Consider the following 15,871-nt stretch of genomic DNA (forward strand, 5'->3'; position numbering starts at 1 on the left):
AAGTACCGTTTTGTGCGGTGATTTTGTGTTTTTTATTGTATTATATAAGGGTGCTGTGGATCTCACCCCGTTGCCTGCTTTGATTTAGCTTATTTTGAGAAGAATGCGAAGGAGTGATTTTTCTTTTACTTAAAATCTACATATAGAACTGGTGTTATATAAGATACTACACTGTGTACTAGGGAGAAGGTCTGAAGTGAGTGGATAACTTCTGGGTACAGTGGTGCAGATTATACAGACACTATCTAGATAAGGGGGTGTCTTACATGGCTCAGGTTAAGTTCCAGTGAAACATACTAGAGTTGTCACAATACCAGAATTTGGACTTCGATAACGATACTTTGTGTAGTATTGCGATTTTCGATACCAAAACGATACTTTGCCAACAGTAATAAAAAAAAATCAATAAGTTCTTCAATTTCTGATATGAGGCGCGTGGTGTGATGAATTTTGAATGTGCCTCACATTAATAGTAATTAACCTCATCATGTTTCTCCGTCACATTTGCCAACATTGGGTTAATGTTTGAGGTACATGATGGGGTTAATTACTATTAATATGAGGCACATAAAGGTTAAATTCATCACACCTCGTGCCTTACGAGAAAACAGCTTCAAAAACGTGCGTAAAATACACCGCAAAAAGCACGAATTGCTACAAAAACGTCTGAAAATCAGGAGCTGTTTTTGCTTGAAAACAGCTCCGTATTTCCAGACGTATTTTGCTAAGCCGTGTGAACATACCCATAAAGCAGGGTAACCAAAGCTTTTTCTACTGGGGCCTCACCAGCCAGAACATAGTGACACCTGAGCTTCACTAGCGGTTCTATTCCTTGCCAAAATTTAAAAAATGAATCAGTTTAAAGAGGCTGTCACCACATTATAAGTGCCCTATCTCCTACATAAGGAAATGGGCGCTATAATGTACGTGACAGCAGTGCTTTTTATTTAGAAAAACGATCTATTTTTACCACTTTATTAGCGTTTTTAGATTTATGCTAATGAGTTGCTTAATGCCCAAGTGGGCGTGTTTTCACTTTAGACCAAGTGGGCGTTGTACAGAGGAGTGTATGACGCTGACCAATCAGCATCATGCACTCCTCTCCATTAATTTACACAGCGCATAGGGATCCTGTTAGATCCTTATGTGCTGTCTTATACTAACACATTAACAATACTGAAGTGTTTAGACAGTGAATAGACATTCCACGGGATGTCTATTCACAATCTCTGCACTTCGTTACTGTTTCTATGGTAGTTACAGCCGAGGAAGCGTGATCTCGTTGTAACCTGTCATTTACCGCGTCCTCTGCTATAACTTACCACAGACAGAGTAATGAAGTGCAGAGATTGTGAATAGACATTCCATGGAATGTCTATTCACTGTCTAAACACTTCAGTATTGTTAATGTGTTAGTATAAGACAGCACATAAGGATCTAGCAGGATCCCTATGCGCTGAGTAAATGAATGGAGAGGAGTGCATGATGCGGATTGGTCAGCGTCACACTCCCCTGTACAACGCCCACTTGGTCTAAAGTGAAAATACGCCCACTTGGGCATTAAGCAACTCATTAGTATAAATTTAAAATTGCTAATAAAGTGGTAAAAATAGATATTTTTTTAAAATAAAAAGCATTACGGTCACCTACATTATAGCGCCGATCTCCTTATGTAGGAGACAGGGCACTTATAATGTGGTGACAGAGCCTCTTTAACTTTTGTATCCTAAATCCAGTATAAGGCTGGGTTCACACGACCTATTTACAGGCGTAAACGAGGCGTTTTACGCCTCGAATTACGCCTGAAAACACGGCTCAAATACGTCGGCAAACATCTGCCCATTCATTTCAATGGGTTTGCCGACGTACTGTGCCGACAACCTGTAATATTACGCGTCGCTGTCAAAAGACGGCGCGTAAAATAACAGCGTCATCAAAGAAGTGCAGGACACTTCTTGGGACGTAATTTGAGCCGTTTTTCATTGACTTCAATGAAGAACAGCTCCAAATTACGGCCGTAATTGACGACTCGCAAAACGCGAGTACGAGCAATTACCTCTGAAACGCAGGAGCTGTTTTCTCCTGAAAGCAGCTCCATAATTTCAGCCGTAATTGTCGTTATCGTGTGCACATACCCTAACAAAAGGAGATATGCTGCTAATCCAGGGACTGCGGTGTCCAGAGAATGGCCTGTAATAGGATTAATAAGCAAACGATCTCTCCTATCCATACTGCCTCTTAAGGACTCATTCAGACGAGCGTAAAACTCGTCCGTATGTGGTACGTGAAAATCATGCACAGCACACTGAACCATTGATTTTAATGGGGCCGTTCACACATGAAGTAATTTTTATACGCAGCGTGTGTTCGTTGCGCGAAACTCACTGCATGTCCTATATTGGTGCGTTTTTCACGCACCTACGTGCCCATTGAAGTCATCCGTGTTGTGTGCGGAAAATTCCATTGAAAAAAAAACTAAATATGTGCTTTGCGAGTGCTTGAAAAACGCATGCCACTCGCAAAGCACACTGATGCATAACGCAACACACACGGACAAGATTCACTCGCGTTTTTCACGCGCATGAATCTGATACACCAGTGTGAATGTAGCTTAAGAAGTGTCTAACCAATAACTGAGAGATCATTCACCAGTGAAGAACTAGTCGAAGGGCCCTCCTACACAGACCAATTATTGGGCAAACGCGTGTTTCCGACCATTGCCCTGTGTAGACAGGGCAACAATCAGCCTATGAAAAAGCAAACGCTCGATCATCATCTAATCGTATAGTTTCTGCTGCAGAAAATATTATCGTTGTCGGCGCCACATCTCCCTGTGTAAACAGGGAGATGTGCTGCCGACATGACTAATGCATGGGGATGAGAAATTGTAGTAACTAGCTGTATCTCTAAAAGTAAAAATAAAATAAAAAATAAAATTATAAAAGTTGCACAAAATACACGGAGATTTTTTTTATTTAAAATAAATAAATAAATCCCTTTCAAAAGTTTACATAGGCCTTTAATAGATGCCACAAGAGCCCTTTCAAATAACGGAAAGGCTGTTATAACAGCAAGGGAATATTCTTCATAATGATGCCTATGGATCTGTTATTTGGCCAATACCGGTCAGTCTACATATACAGCACATACATACAGCTGCTGCCTGAACTGACACGTGGCGTGTAAACTACTGTCAACATCAAAGATGTGGTCCCCTAGAAACTTAAGAACCCCTTTAATATTGCCATATTTAAAAAAAAATAAAAAAAATTATAATTGATCAGCCATAGCATTTAGGCTAGGGTTACACCTAGACTTTTTATAGTGCCACTGATTGATATTAACTTTTGGGTGACCGCTGCAGTCCACAAGAGTGAATGCCACTCAATGTATTCAATTGGACGGCAGCTGTAGCTGAACATTGATTATATTGTTACAACGGCACCGGTCAAAGGGTGGGATATATTAGGCAGCAAGTGAACAGTCAGTTCTTGAATTCAATGTGTTGGAAGCAGGAAAAATGGCCAAGTGTAATGCCTCATGAACACGACCGTTGTGCGACCCGGGCCGCTTTTGACGGAATCCAAGTGGCACCCGATAGTCCAGAACATGTCCGATCTTTCCTCGGATCACTGATGGGACTCGGACGGCACACACGGTTGTGTGCATGAGGCGTAAGGATCTGAGCGACTATGCCAAGGGCGAAATTGCGATGACTAGATGACGAGTAAGAGCATTTCCAAAATGGCAGGCATTGTGGAATGTTCCCAGTATGCAGTGGTTAGTACCCACCAAAAGTGGCCCAAGGATGGACAGCCAGTGAACCAGTGACTGGGTTGTGAGCGCCCTAGGCTCATTGATGCACGTGGGGAGCGAAGGTTAGCTTGTCTGATCTTACTCCAGACACCTGACTGCAAAGAGCGGAATCAAAGATCACTTTGATTCTGTCCGTTCAACAACTTAAATGCCACGGTCAATCGCAACCGCAGCATTTAAAGTGTTAGAATTAGTGGGGCGCCCCCCCCCAAACAAGCCATCGTGTCCCCCCGCAGCACCATCAGCCGGTAGCAACGGTTCTTATGGCAGGTCTGCCATCCTTGTACTCCTTTGAAGCTCTGCCTCAGGCAGTATTGCAGTATATCATGCAAGCGATCCAACGATCGCTGCTTCACGTCCCCTATGGGGGACTAATAAAAAAAAAAAAAGCAAAAAAAAACAAACAGTAAAATAAAAGGGGTTTTTATTATGTTCCAAAAAAATAATAATAATAAAGTATTACAATTTCAAAAAAACATTTTTCACATTCTTTCCCTACATCAATGTTAAAAACATAAAAGTTAACATAACTGGTATCGCCGCGTCCGTAAAAGTCTGAACTATCACAATATAATGTTGTTTAACCTGCTCGATGAATACCGTAAAAAATAAATAAATTATATATATATATATATATATATATATATATATAAAACACGCGAATTGCTGTTTTTTGGTCACCTTAGCGCTCCAAAAAAATGAAATAAAAAGTGATCAAAAAGTCGCATATACTCCAAAATGGTATCAGTGAAAACTTAAGCCCACGCATCGCTAAATTTATGAAAAAAAAAAAAAAGTTATGGCTCTCAGAACATGGCGAGACAAAAGATTTTTTAATTTAGCAAATAGTTTGATTTTTTTTAAAAGTGGTAAAACATAAAACAAAACATAAGAATTCAGTATCGCCGTAATCGTATCAACCTGTAGAATAAGGTGAATATGTTGTTTTTACCGCCTGATAAATGCCGTAAAAAACAAAACCCAAAAAATGGCGTAATCTGTTTTTTTCAGCTTCCTAGTGCATTATGCGGTACAGTAAGTGGTGCCATAAAAAACTACAACTTGTCCCGCAAAAAAAAAAAAAAAAAAAAAAAAAAAAGGTCCTCATATGGCTATATAGACGGAAAGAAAAAAAATTATAGCTTTTGGAAGTCAAGTCTTGGTGGAGAAGGATTTGGGTTCCTATATCACTGGGCTGACTTTTCATTGGGGTACAAACTGTATTCTGCAGATGATTTGCACCTAAATGGAAGGGGGTCCGCTGTGCTGGGGGAGAGAATTCTAGCTGGGGTGGCGGAGTATTTAAACTAGGGCTGAGGAGGGAGGTCAATGTAGAAAATAAAGGGGTAGTTAGGTTAGAGAGGGGTCAGACTATATTGGTGGGGGGAGAAACAGACTGAGGGGAGAGGACTAGACAACAAGATAAGAAGATCCTTTCGTTACATTATAAGGCCTCATGCACACGACCGTATTTTTTCCCACCCGTAAATACTGGCGTAAATACGGGTCCGGTGTCACACGTATTCCACCCGTTTTGCACCAGTATTTACGAACCCGTGCTCGTAAATATGGGTCCGGTGTCACACGTATTCCACCCGTATTTACGAGCACGTTTTTGGCAGCAAAATAGCACTGCACTAATCGGCAGCCCCTTCTCTCTATCAGTGCAGGATAGAGAGAAGGGACAGCCTTTTCTGTAATAAAAGTTAAAGAAATTCATACTTACCCGGCCGTTGTCTTGGTGACGCGTCCCTCTCTTCACATCCAGCCCGACATCCCTGGATGACGCGGCAGTCCATGTGACCGCTGCAGCCTGTGATTGACCTGTGATTGGCTGCAGCGGTCACATGGCCTGAAACGTCATCCAGGACGTCGGCCCGGATGTCGAGAGGGACGCGTCACCAAGGCAACGGGCGGGAGACCGGGCTGGAGGAAGCAGGAAGTTGTCGGTAAGTATGAACGTCTTTTATTTTTATTTTTTACAGGATAGGGGATACATGTCTTGTTTATGGCAGAGCGGGGAGATACCTCCCCGCTCTGCCATAGTTTTCATTGTAGTCCCGGCGGTAGTTACGCCACTGGGCTGTGGCCTGCAGACCGGGTAGTTCCCTGACCTCGCCTCACCTCGCAACGCTCCCGTAATCACGGGTGAACACACGCAGCCACCCATGATTACGGGAGCCCCATAGACTTCTATGGGATGCCCGTGCCGTTATTACGGCATGAAATAGGGCATGTTCTATCTTTTTTAACGGCACGGGTACCTTCCCGTGAGCAAACGGGAAGGTACCCGTGGCTAACAGAAGCCTATGAGCCCGTTATTGCGGGTCGTAATAACGACCCGCAATAACGGGTGTTTTTACGGTCGTGTGCATGAGGCCTAATAGTGTAAAAAAAAATGCCCAAATAATGTCAAATCACATTTCTGATAATAAAAGTGAAAAACTGAAAGGCAAGTTAAAGTGTATGTTCACAAATGGCAGAAGTCTAGCAAGCAAAATGGGGGAGCTGGAGGCCTTGATACTGGAAGAAAATAAAGATATACTGGGTGTTGCTGAAACATGGCTGGACTCTTCACATGACAGGGCTGTAAATCTACAGGGTTTTACACTGTTTCGGAAAGACAGGGTGAATAGGAAAGGCGGTGGTGTATGTCTGTATGTGAGAAGCGATATGAAGGTGAGTGTGAATGAGACATTAGAGGGTGAAGATTGTGAGGAGGTTGAAACCTTGTGGGTGGAACTAGAAAGGGAGGTAAACACTGAAAAAATTACTTTTGGTGTAATCTATAGACCCCCCAATATAACTGAGGAGATGGAAGTTCAGCTATATAAACAGATGGAGCGGGCTGCACAGGCGGGTACAGTAGTGATAATTGGAGATTTTAATTACCGGGATATTAATTGGTGTCATGGTTCGGCTTCAACTGCAAAGGGGAGACATTTCCTCAACCTGTTGCAGGAAAATTTTATGGGCCAGTTTGTGGAAGACCCGACTAGAGGTGAAGCTCTGTTGGATCTGGTCATTTCTAATAATGCAGATCTTGTTGGGAATGTCAATGTTCGTGAAAACCTCGGTAATAGTGATTACAATATAGTTACATTTTACCTATACTGTAAAAAACAAACGCAGGCTGGGAGGGCAAAAACATTTAATTTTAAGAAAGCCAATTTCCCCAGGATGAGGGCTGCAATTCAGGATATGGACTGGGAAGAACTAATGTCAAATAATGGAACAAATGATAAATGGGAGATTTTCAAATCAACTTTGAGTTATTATAGTGCAAAATGTATTCCTATAGGTAACAAGTATAAACGACTCAAATTAAACCCCACATGGCTTACACCGTCTGTGAAAGGGGCAATACATGACAAAAAAAGGGCATTTAAAAAAATACAAATCTGAGGGTACTGCTGTAGCCTTTGTAACATATAAAGAGCTTAATAAAATCTGTAAAAATGTAATAAAATTAGCAAAAATACAAAATGAAAGTCAGGTGGCCAAGGATAGTAAAACAAATCCTAAAAAAATTCTTCAAGTATATAAATGCTAAAAAGCCAAGGTCTGAACATGTAGGACCCCTAGATAATGGTAATGGGGAGTTGATCACAGGGGATCAAGAGAAGGCAGAGTTACTAAATGGGTTCTTTAGCTCTGTATATACAACTGAAGAAAGAGCAGCTGCTGTAGCCGGTGCCAGTGCTGTTAATATATCAGTTGAATACTGAATTGGATGAATGTAGATATGGTCCAAGCTAAATTAAATAAAATAAATGTACACAAGGCCCCGGGACCAGATGGGTTAAACCCTAGAATTCTTAGGCTATGTTCACACGGAGTATTTTGGGGGAGGAATATCTGCCTCAAAGCTCCAAACGGAATTTTGAGGCAGATATTCCTCCCCCAAAATACTCCGTGTGAATAGCAATGATCGCGCCGTTTTTCGCTCGCGGCCATTGAGCGCCGCGGGCAGAAAACACGCTTTCTCCTGCCTCCCATTGAAGTCAATGGGAGGTCGGAGGCGGAAGCGCCCGAAGATAGGGCATGTCGCTTCTTTTTCCCGCGAGGCAGTTTTACTGCTCGCGGGAAAAAGACGCCGACGCCTCCCATTGAAATCAATGGGAGGCGTTCTCGGGCCGTTTCTGCCGAGTTTTGCGACGCGGTTTCCGCGTCAAAAAACTCGGCAAAAGACCCCGTGTGAACATAGCCTTAAAGAGCTTAGTTCAGTTATTTCTGTCCCCCTTTTCATAATATTTAGAGATTCTCTAGTGACTGGAATAGTGCCAAGGGACTGGCGCAGGGCAAATGTGGTGCCTATTTTCAAAAAGGACTCTAGGTCTTCCCAGGGTAATTATAGACCAGTAAGCTTAAAGGAAGGGTGTCGCGGAAAAAAAAATTTTTTATATATAATTTTGCTTTTAGTGTTTTATTAAAAAAAAGTTTATTTATTTGTGTGTTTGTGTTTTACTTTTTTTTTCTTCAAACTTTTTCTTGTCTATGGGGGCTGCCATTTTTTTTTTCATCTCTGAATGTGTCGATTAACGACACATATAGACATGGAATACGGCACATACAGCCCCATAGAGAATGCGAACGGGAGCCGTTCCATTCACTATGCTGTACGCCGTCTGTGTGGGAACGGCGCATGTCCTGCTCCCACACAGTCCAAATGGAAGGTCTTTGGCCGAGCGACATCCGGCGCCATTTTCTTGTGGACCGGAAGCCGTGGCCGGACAGTAAGATGACTACTTCCGGTTGCGGCTTCCGGGAATGTGTTCAGAAGCAAGCGGAGGGAGCAGACGGACCGGAGGGAGAGGCGGCGGTAGGAGCAGGTAAGTCATGTTTATGTATGTTTTGTGTTATAACCACTGTATCTAAGCCTACTACACTGTGTATTCGCTCAAAAAATGGCGGCACACAGTGTAGGAGGCTTGAACATTCAATCCCCTACTTTCTCCTGGCACTAGCCAGGATAAGGGAGGGGGGATTCTGTGAGCTCACTAGAGCGTGTGTGTGTTTTCTAAAAAATTTCTAGCGACACATTCCCTTTAACATCCATCGTGGGGAAAATGTTTGAGGGGCTATTGAGGGACTATATACAGGATTATGTGACAAAAAAAATAGTATTATAAGTGACAGCCAGCACGGTTTTACTAAGGACAAAAGTTGTCAAACCAACCTGATTTGTTTTTATGAAGAGGTGAGCAGAAGTCTAGACAGAGGGGCCGCTGTGGATATAGTGTTTTTGGACTTTGCAAAGGCATTTGACACGGTCCCTCATAGACGTCTAATGGGTAAATTAAGGACTATAGGTTTAGAAAGTATAGTTTGTAATTGGATTGAGAATTGGCTCAAGGACCGTATCCAGAGAGTTTTGGTCAATGATTCCTACTCTGAATGGTCCCCGGTAATAAGTGGTGTACCCCAGGGTTCAGTACTGGGACCACTATTATTCAACTTAGTTATTAATGATATAGAGGATCGGATTAATAGCACTATTTCTATTTTTGCAGATGACACCAAGCTATGTAATATAGTTCAGACTATGGAAGATGCTCATGAATTGCAAGCGGATTTAAACAAACTAAGTGTTTGGGCGTCCAGTTGGCAAATGAGGTTTAATGTGGATAAATGTAAAGTTATGCACCTGGGTACCAACAACCTGCATGCATCATATGTCCTAGGGGGAGCTATACTGGGACTTGTCACTTGTTGAGAAGGATCTGGGTGTACTTGTAGATCATAAACTAAATAACAGCATGCAATGTCAATCAGCTGCTTCAAAGGCCAGCAGGATATTGTCGTGTATTAAAAGAGGCATGGACTCGCGGGACAGGGATGTAATAATGCCACTTTACAAAGCATTAGTGAGGCCTCATCTAGAATATGCAGTTCAGTTCTGGCCTCCAGTTCATAGAAAAGATGCCCTGGAGATGGAAAAAATACAAAGAAGAGCAACGAAGCTAATAAGGGGCATGGAGAATCTAAGTTATGAGGAAAGATTAAAAGAACTAAACCTATTTAGCCTTGAAAAAAGACGACTAAGGGGGGACAACATTAACTTATATAAATATATTAATGGCACATACAAAAAATATGGTGAAATCCTGTTCCATGTAAAACCCCCTCAAAAAACAAGGGGGCGCTCCCTCCATCTGGAGAAAAAAAGGTTCAACCTGCAGAGGCGACAAGCCTTCTTTACTGTGAATCTATGGAATAGCCTACCGCAGGAGCCGTCACAGCAGGGACAGTAGATGGCTTTAAAAAAAGGCTTAAATCATTTCACAGAACAAAAAAAGTATTCGCTCCTATGTGTAGAAATTTTTCCCTTGCCTTTTCCCATCCCTTGGTTGAACATGTGTCTTTTTTCAGCCGTACTAACTATGTAACTATAAGTAGGAAAAAACAAAAAAGTGAAAATCCCCCCCCAAAAAAAGAGGAGGGAAGGGGTTAAAGGTTATGTAAAACTTTGAAAGGCAATTTTTTATTTTCTAATAAAAAGGTCAGTGTGATTGGTGCAACTTTATAAATAGTTATTAAAAATTATTTTTACTTTTGGAGATACAGCTGCTCTATATTCTCTATACCCTGCAGCTGTATCGTTCGCTAAATCCTGTTCCGGTCAGGTGGGTTCAGTGTCAGCGGGTCTTGCGTGGATCCACCTGTAATCTATCACATCTAAGGTCATAACTTGGATGTGATAGATTACAGGTGGACCCGCTGACAATAAACCTGTCAGGTCCACGGGACTGACGGAGTCAGGTCATAGAGAACGATACAGCTGCTCTATAGAGAGAACACAGAGCAGCTGTATCTCAAAAAGTAAAAATTATTTTTAATAAAAAACTATTTATGAAGTTGAACCAAACACACGAATTGACCTTTTTAAAAAAATAAAATGCCTTTCAAAGGATACATAGCCTTTAAGTGCCTAAAGTGGGCACATGAGCATGAGAACTGGACCATGGAGCAATGGAAGAAGGTGCCTGGCCTGATAAATCACATTATCTTTTACATCATGTGAACAGCCGGGTGCACGTGCGTCCCTTACCTGGGAAAGGGATGGCACCAGAATGCACTATGGGAAGAAGGCAAGTCGCCAGAAGCAGTGTGATGATCTGGGCAATGTTCTAATATGAAACCTTGGGTCCTGGCATTCATGTGGACATTACTTTGACACCTACCACCTAACTAAACATTATTACAGACCAAGTACACCCCTTCATGGCAAAAATATTCCCTAATGGCAGTGGCCTCTTTCAGCAGGATAATGCACCCTACCACACTGCAAAAATTAAGGAATAGGTTGAGGAACATGACAGAGTTCAAGGTGTTGATTTGGCCTCCAAATTCCCCAGATCAAGTCCATGGAGGCCACACATCATAATTTACAGGACTTAAAGAGGCTCTGTCACCAGATTATAAATGCTCTATCTCCTATATAATCTGATCGGCGCTGTAATGTAGATAACAGCAGTGGTTTTTATTTTGAAAAATGATAATTTTTGAGCAAGTTATGAGCAATTTTAGATTTATACTAATTACTTTCTTAATGCCCAACTGGGCGTGTTTTTACTTTTGACCAAGTGGGCGTTGTAAAGAGTGTATGACGCTGACCAATCAGTGACTAATCAGCGTCATATACTTCTCTCCATTCATACAAAGCACTGTGTGATCTCGTGAGATCACGATGTGCTGTCACATACACCTACATTAACTTTACTGAAGTGTCTTGACAGTGAATAGACATTGCCTCCAGCCATGATGCGATGTCTATTCACACTCCCGAGACTTCGGTAAAGTTTGTGTGGGACTTAATCACAGCACAGCGTGATCTCGCTACTGCTGTCATTCATAGCGTGATCTCGCGAGATCACGCTGTGCAGCGATTAAGTCCTACACAAACTTTACCGAAGTGTAGGGATTGTGAATGGACATCGCGTCCTGGCTGGAGGTGATGTCTATGCACTCTCAAGACACTTCAGTAAAGTTAATGTAGGTGCATGTGACAGCACATCGTGATCTCGCTAGATCACGCTGTGCGGAGTATGAATGGAGAGAAGTGTATGACGCTGATTAGTCACTGATTGGTCAGCGTCATACACTTCTCTTTACAACGCCCACTTGGTCAAAAGTTAAAAAACGCCCAGTTGGGCATTAAGAAAGTAATTAGTATAAATCTAAAATAGGTCATAACTTCCTCAAAAATTATCATTTTTCAAAATAAAAAATAGTGTTATCTACATTATAGCGCCGATCAGATTATGTAGGATAGGGCACTTATAATGTGGTGACAGAGCCTCTTTAAAGGATCTGCTGCTAACGTCTTCATACCACATACCACAGGACACTTTCAAAGGTCTTGTGGATTCCTACTGTATATGGGGAAAGCTGACAGCTCATGAACATCAGTCGTCAGGAGGAAAGATCTGGCAAGTCTGATTCAAACAAGACTGATCCTTTGTTCCTAGGAAGATAAGGCTGATAGTTGTCTAGCAGCATCTTACTCCCCTCTCCCAAAAGAAATCGATCTGCTGAGTGTATATGTTTGAGTCAGAATGTTTATGGCCAACAACTATCAGCAGTGTATGGTCTTCTGTCAGCTTCTTTTAGGAGATAAGCAGTGCCAGAGATGTCTGGCAGCTGCTGATCTCCCTGCTCTATTAAAATAACAGGAGCATATGGGGAACTAAGGCGGTCATATGTGATCTGTATGGCTACCTTACCCATTGACCAACCACATTGTATTCATCACATACCAGGAGGAACAAAAAACATTATTTTGTCGTATACATTTCCCTGAGTTGAAATGAAGACATAAAATCTATATGCACGACGTCACAATCTATTGTAAGGGATGGCAGACGGGCTCTGTGAGGGCAGTCGTCCCTACTACACTCATTGTGTGCTGCAACAGCTGCAGCAGATGGCTCACAATACACTCTCCAGCTCATTTGCACAAAGGCAGGAAGTGCAAGAACACCATGTTCACTCGCCTGGGCATAAAGGGCACCGGACAACTTTCAATGGTGATGGGCAGATGCTGTAAAGACATTGGCACCTATCACATGGCAAATCAGCAGGTAGTAGAACGAGAACGCACTTTAGCGTAAGGTCAAGTTTAAAATACAAGGCACTTCATACATTCTAGAAACACTGAAGAAAGGGTGAATAAGCCTGGGTTCACACAGGGCATTCAGAACCAACCAACTACCTCACCCACTATGGCTCTGTCTTGTAGTCGCGGCTCTTTTATTAACAGGAAATAATAGAAATGTCCCTAATACTATTTTCTAAAGAAAAGGTTCCCTAAAAACGCCAGCTGGGAAACCCAGCGCACTGTGAATGGGTATTCATAGCTCCCCATTATTTCCTATGCACTATATATACCACCACATATAAAAGCTCGGTGTCCTCCCGGTTTCCACTCCCATCAGATCATATCAATGAGGGTGAATGTAAAAATTATTAGATCGGAAGCATATAAACTGCTATCCACATAACCCCACAATGGGAAAACTGCTCTATGATAGCAAGAAATCCTTGTGTGTAATCAGAACGACGTCCCAGTGACAGATTGTGGGACGTTTCACACAATTAGGTTCCTACCATTTCCGTGCGCGCTATTGCTCCCTGTTATCAGCCACCTAAGCCTGTAAAGCGGCTGGCTGCAGTTTTTATGGGACGACTCACAGGAAGTGAAGAAAGCTGTCTGCCCCCACGATCACATTACCATCGCTTGTACGTGTAGTGGTAACCGATCTTTGTATTTATTAGGCTTCTTTATTTCACCACCAATGAGATGACTGGAACAATTGCTACATATATGACAATAGGCGGAGCTGTGTCTGACCCGCTGCATGCGCTGACAGAACAATGGTACTCGGCACTGTGCGGTACCGCATATGGCGCACTGCGATTAAGATCGTACGAGGGCCTCCGACTTACTCTCACCTTTGCCCTCTTCCTACGACTTGTTCTCCGACCTTCAGGCGTTTCAGGAAGCCCCCCATCCGCTCCAGCCATAATCCCTGGTACAGAGGAGCCTCCGTGTTCTGCCCCTGGAGAGGCCCTCTCCTTCTTCCTCGGGGTCCTTTCGAGGGGGACCCCGGTATCTGGCGATGCCATTATGCTACAAGAAGATGATGAGGATGACGAGGATGATGAAGAGGATGCAGGGGGTTGAGACTCTGCTCCGTTCTCACCACCCCCGCCGGACTCGGACTTCTTAGCAGTAAGCATCGAGTCGAGATGGCGGCTTTCGATCGTAGGGGGAGGAGCTCAAGTAGAGGTGGGGCCTGTGCAGGGATGATGGGTGGAGTAGTGGACACTAGACCTGATACACCGGCGGTCGAAGCCTTGTGTGTGTGCGCAAGAGAGACACCAGGACCCACGCACACCACCGCGCTGTACGACGAGAACGCGCACCCTACTTATGCTCCGCCCACCACTGGGCGTCCACCCCGACATTGTCCTATGCTGGGTACCTCACCTGCCTCTGTAGTAGCTGCACCCGCGATTCTGAGGAGAAGTCCGACACTCGTCACGTCTGGCCTGGAGTCGGCTTAGGCCAGAGTAAACATCCCCATACTTCCTTGTACGTCATATAAAGGAGGTTAAAGGGGTTCTGTGGATTTATATGGATGTAGTGGTGTAAAGTTCTAGTGTACTTTCCTGTCCCTGGGAGCTGACACTGGGGGACCCTGGTGGCCTGGGGAGGGGGATTAGCTGGAGGCAGGATTTTGTTGGGGGTAGTTCAGGTTTACACGTGCACAGGCGCACAGCAGCTCCAGTGAATATCCCAATAACATTACGAGCTGTAGTCCCCCATAACATTGCCCCCTTAAAAGTGCTAGACACTGCAATATTACCCCCCAATAAAGTTACGTTCACACCGTTCTTTTTGCATTTTGTCTGCTGCAAGGGCGTTTGGTCCGGCCCAATTTTGCCCTTATGGACCAAAACAATTTTTTTTATTTTTCCTTTCTGCATACTGACAGTCATAGCTTTTATATTTATAAAGCTGTTTTTGGCGAGATGAGTTGTACTTTATATAGTTGACATTTTTTGGTACGTTTACATCAGTGTTTATTGCATATTCAATTTTTATTTTGACGTAAATGCATATATTTATTTTTTTGACGTTTCTTGAGAAAACCAAATACGTGTGTTTAATAAGGTTTATTTTAAAAAATGCACATGTGTGTTTTTTTTGGTTTTTTTTTATCACTCGTTTCGCTTTTTTTTTAAAATCTCGGGTAACGTACTGGCATCTATATGCCAGTATATTAGCCTGTGTACTGATAGGAACACTCTAACAACTGCCTGTGTACTAAGTATGCCCTAGCAGGAAATCTGGTCAGACAGCCCTGGGGTCCTTCAATGGACCCTGGCCTGTTTGCTCACACTGGGTATATGCCTTGGATCATGTCGCAGGAATACCCTGTGATTCCCCTTCTCAGTCTCTCCCTTTGAATGCTGCGATCATTATTGATTCCGGAATTCAAAGGGTTAAATGGCAGACATCAGATGTTTCTCTGATCTCAACCCTTTCTAGCGGAACTGCAGCTGTGTATTACAGCAGGACGGTTATGCTCGTCCTGCCCCCTAATGCGGTTAATATTCCATTTACACAGTCCAGGGCTCTACATTTGGCTGGGCTTATACCCCAAACATACAATTGTATGATGTTACATATGTCTGCCGTTGTCTCCTGTTGAATTGAATAGCAGTCAACTAAGCTGTTTAATGCAGTTGAAGCAAAGATATGCCAACGTATACCAGCCTAACATATGCCAGAAGGACACTCCTTTAGCTAATGATAGTCCATGGCATGTTAGAGGTATTCTTCAGGAGATCTTCCCAGCATACACTCTGAATATGGAGTGATCCTAGCCTTTCAGTGATCGCCACAGTATTTTTCACTTACCCCTTTGCACTCCTGCATCTTTCTACTAGTACCAAGTCACAACTAATTTAGAACTTCCTCTTCATATGAGAGTATTAGGGTATGTTCACACGGCAGCGTCCGTTACGGCTGAAATTACGTGGCTTT

The 15,871-nt window shown here is 43.0% G+C and overlaps 1 protein-coding gene across 8 annotated transcripts in view; it reads right to left on the reverse strand.

Annotated features, from left to right (window-relative positions):
- The window catches only part of KDM1A (lysine demethylase 1A), a 38,948-nt gene extending 24,414 nt beyond the window's left edge, over window positions 1-14,534 (reverse strand). For 3 of the 8 annotated variants that reach the window (XM_075853192.1, XM_075853194.1, XM_075853193.1), the window contains exon 1: window positions 13,771-14,241. In XM_075853192.1, the coding sequence (XP_075709307.1) occupies window positions 13,771-14,058 (288 nt within the window). In that variant the 5' untranslated portion in view covers window positions 14,059-14,241. Of the gene's footprint in view, window positions 1-13,770; window positions 14,243-14,308 lie in introns of those variants that run through there. The other 5 variants (XM_075853197.1, XM_075853196.1, XM_075853191.1 and 2 more) reach the window with 4 other exon arrangements.
- Window positions 14,535-15,871: the final 1,337 nt, after the last annotated feature.

The sequence above is a fragment of the Rhinoderma darwinii genome, chromosome 2 (assembly GCF_050947455.1).
Source record: "Rhinoderma darwinii isolate aRhiDar2 chromosome 2, aRhiDar2.hap1, whole genome shotgun sequence".
NCBI lineage: Eukaryota > Metazoa > Chordata > Amphibia > Anura > Rhinodermatidae > Rhinoderma > Rhinoderma darwinii.